At 45.8% G+C, this 1,894-nt stretch overlaps 1 protein-coding gene across 2 annotated transcripts in view; it reads left to right on the top strand.

Moving 5' to 3' along the window:
- The window catches only part of zgc:86896 (uncharacterized protein LOC415190 homolog), a 34,663-nt gene extending 33,384 nt beyond the window's left edge, over window positions 1-1,279 (top strand). For both annotated transcript variants that reach the window (XM_042001465.1, XM_042001459.1), the window contains one exon: window positions 998-1,279. In XM_042001465.1, coding sequence (XP_041857399.1) covers window positions 998-1,034 — 37 coding nt within the window. In that variant the 3' untranslated portion in view covers window positions 1,035-1,279. The remainder of the gene's footprint in view (window positions 1-997) is intronic.
- Window positions 1,280-1,894: the final 615 nt, after the last annotated feature.

The following is a 1,894-nucleotide window of genomic DNA, read 5'->3' as shown; positions in this document are numbered from 1 at the left end:
GAACTCCACCCCCGGAGCCTTGCCACAGAGGAGCTTTTAACCACCTGAGCAACTTCAGCCTTAAAGGTAGGAGATCCCATCCCTGGGTGCCTAAACTCTGCTTCCTCATCGGAAGACGTGTCGGTGGGATTGAGGAGGTCTTGCTCATGTCTGGGCAAGGGAAACTTGGCTCCAATGTTATTTTTCATCATGGGTTTTTGTCTGGTCCCCTCACATAGAGACCACAGGTATAACTACCAGGGACAGGAACACCGACAACATAGCTCCACGGATCTTCAAGACACACAAACCCCTCCACTTTGTGTTCGATGGGGCGAGATAACTGCTAGAGGGGGGTGTCAGTGTTTTTATGTGCAATGAAAAGTTCCGTTTGGCTGATGTGTTGAGAACAAGCCATAAAATGTCCCCATTCAGTCCTCGAGAACAAGAAAACATGAAGTATGCAGCAACCTTAAGATGGCGGCCCAGGGAGGGCCATCCATACTCCATTCATCTTATTCCAATTAAGGGACATGTGTGAGCTGGACTCTGCCCCCTCTAGCCCTTCCACCACGAGATATGTCTTAAACTCTACACGTCTGAAACCGTGAAGACATTTATCATAATGTATTATAACTGTGTTATTTTCTATTAATTATATAACTGTATATTTTGTTGGGCCACATCCTCAGCGATCATGTGATGATGTGAACAAGTTTTGTAATTGAACCACATTGTAAATACTTTATACTGAATGCAAAGTGGTTTCAATGTTGTTTTTGTCTTATTTGAAACCATTATGGTAACATGTCACCTAAAATGGAAAAGTGATAGAAAAAGTCGCGTTTGTAGATGTTTTCACTTGTTTTCCTTTATTTATGTTATTGATGGATCATTTGGGAAAAATTTATTTTTCATCTTAAGGCAGCTTAATATAAATTATACAGCGTTGCTTCATGACTCCCAGAAGATAAAGTATTTCTTCTTTTAACATACTTTTCTCTCTTTTGTATTGCAGCACTGAGTCTGCTCAGATGCCAGCGGTGGACATGTAAACGGTGTACAACCATCCTTTCTGCACACTAATCAGCACACAGCTCTGTCATTTTACTCAAGAAAAACAGATATTTTTAATCAATACAATGAACATTTTTTGGCATTTTCTTACAATTTGAATGTTTTGTCTTCATTGCATTGACCATTTTTTTTCACATTTTTACCCCCATTCCTTCAACATACTGTACGTTTGCTGTGCTGACTGTACGAAGCTGGTTTTTATTAAATCTCATTTGATTCTAAACTCCATGGTTGACTTCACTGAGCTAACGAGTGGAAAATAATTGTTTTTCTTAAGGACGGAGAAAAGACTAATAAGGAAAAGAACTTTTCTTTCTTTTCTGCTCCTAGACCGGGATGCCTTCATCCCGCTCCTGGAACTGGACGCCTGCTTCCCGCTCCTGGACCGGGATGCCTTCTTCCCGCTCCTGGACCTGGACGCCTGCTTCCCGCTCCTGGACCGGGACGCTTTCTTCCCGCTCTTGGACCGGGATGCCTGCTTCCCGCTCCTGGACCAGGACGCCTGCTTCCTGCTCCTAAACCGGGATGCCTGCTTCCTGCTCCTGGACCGGGATGCCTTCTTCCCGCTCCTGGACCAGGACGCCTGCTTCCCGCTCCTGGACCTGGACGCCTGCTTCCCGCTCCTGGACCAGGACGCCTGCTTCCTGCTCCTGGACCGGGACACCTTCTTCCCGCTCCTGGGCCGGGCAGAAAGCAGGCACCTGCTTCCTCCTCATGGTCTGCAACGTAGATTCCGAGTCTGGCTCCTGGCTGGGATCTCTACATGGAGTTGGTTTTTCTATCCTTCTGAAACGTTTTCAGCAGGAAACTTGACGCACTCTGATCCTTCTTTGCTGGA

Source organism: Melanotaenia boesemani, chromosome 2 (genome assembly GCF_017639745.1).
Source record: "Melanotaenia boesemani isolate fMelBoe1 chromosome 2, fMelBoe1.pri, whole genome shotgun sequence".
NCBI classification, from domain to species: Eukaryota; Metazoa; Chordata; class Actinopteri; order Atheriniformes; family Melanotaeniidae; genus Melanotaenia; species Melanotaenia boesemani.
This window is presented reverse-complemented; position numbering and strand designations above follow the sequence as displayed.